Source organism: Frankliniella occidentalis, unplaced genomic scaffold (assembly GCF_000697945.3).
Source record: "Frankliniella occidentalis isolate FOCC.00 unplaced genomic scaffold, Focc_3.1 Scaffold10, whole genome shotgun sequence".
Classification (NCBI taxonomy): domain Eukaryota; kingdom Metazoa; phylum Arthropoda; class Insecta; order Thysanoptera; family Thripidae; genus Frankliniella; species Frankliniella occidentalis.
In genome coordinates, this window is record NW_026267140.1 from 1,153,303 (window position 1) to 1,154,449 (window position 1,147).

Below are 1,147 nucleotides of genomic sequence, written 5' to 3' on the forward strand. Positions count from 1 at the left end.
AGAGGGGACTCCACTTCTCCGGCTAGCAGCAGCACATTGAAAGGGGGAAGGGAGAGGGGGGGAGGCGGGAGCCCAGCAGACCGCCCGGGCCCGGCTAAAAAAGCTGGCCCCACACACATGATGAGTGTGGATTGAGTGCACTGAGAAATTTTTTTCCTGCCGGGCACTAGACGGTTCTTTAGTGCGTCCTACTTTGTTCCTGGCACAAAAAATTTAGTTCCCGCCACTAAAATTACTGTGCATGGCAACAAAATTTTAAAGCTCGGCAACAAAACTTTGGTGGCCAGGCACAACTGTATAGTGCGTCAAAAACTTTCGGTCTCGGGACAAAATGTTTGACTAAACATTTTTCTCAAGTGTAGGTCGTGTTTCGCACCGTTCTGACTTTTTGACGGTCTAACATTAGCGCTGTTTTCGGTCCGCAGATCTACTCCGTCATGGCCCCCATCGTGTACCAGGACATCGTCTCGCCGCCCGTGCAGGCGGTGGCCTTGACCGTGCGCGCTGCCCGGCTCGACTCCGTCGTACAGTTCCAGAATGTGAGCCTGGCAGCCGGTGAACACATGAAGCCCGAGTTTGTCAAGGTTTGTCAAGTTTTAAACTTAAGTTTTCGGGAAGAGCTGTCAATCTCGCGCCGTCTCATGCCAAGGCCATACGAGCGGCCGCAGGGCAAGAGGTTTTATTCAGGATGATTGAGAGAATTATTGTATTTTCAGAAATTCCCCACTCACACTGTGCCCGCGCTGGAAGATGACGGATTTTACCTTTGGGACAGGTAAGAAAGCCATCAGAACCTATGTTCACCGACTTCGGAATAGTGTATTTCGACCAACGGAGGAAGAAGAAGAGCGGGTAGAACATAAACGTTACCGATTGGTCGAGAGCTCCCGCCTCTACGTCACGCCGGTAGTGGGGGTAAGCTCTCGGCCAATCAGGAACCTTCATGTTCTACCCGCTCTTCTTCTTCCTCCGTTGGTCGAAATACGCTATTGAAAAATTATTTTGAGACTAGCCTGTCCAAGACTTCCCCGTAACTATTTTAATTGCATTTTTAGCCACGCTATTTGCGCGTACCTCGTTTCTGCATATTGCAAGGACGACAAACTCTACCCCAAAGACCCCAAGAAGAGGGCCAAGGTGGACCAAT

General features: G+C 50.6%; 1 protein-coding gene across 3 annotated transcripts in view; it reads left to right on the forward strand.

Annotated features, from left to right (window-relative positions):
* The first annotated feature begins 385 nt into the window (after nucleotides 1-385).
* Nucleotides 386-1,147, forward strand: part of LOC113214303 (glutathione S-transferase 1) — an 8,856-nt gene continuing 8,094 nt past the window's right edge. Inside the window, exons 1-2 of one of the 3 annotated variants that reach the window (XM_052277417.1) lie at nucleotides 387-584; nucleotides 717-775. In XM_052277417.1, coding sequence (XP_052133377.1) covers nucleotides 438-584; nucleotides 717-775 — 206 coding nt within the window. In that variant the 5' untranslated portion in view covers nucleotides 387-437. Of the gene's footprint in view, nucleotides 585-716; nucleotides 776-1,147 lie in introns of all 3 variants that reach the window. The other 2 variants (XM_052277419.1, XM_052277418.1) reach the window with 2 other exon arrangements.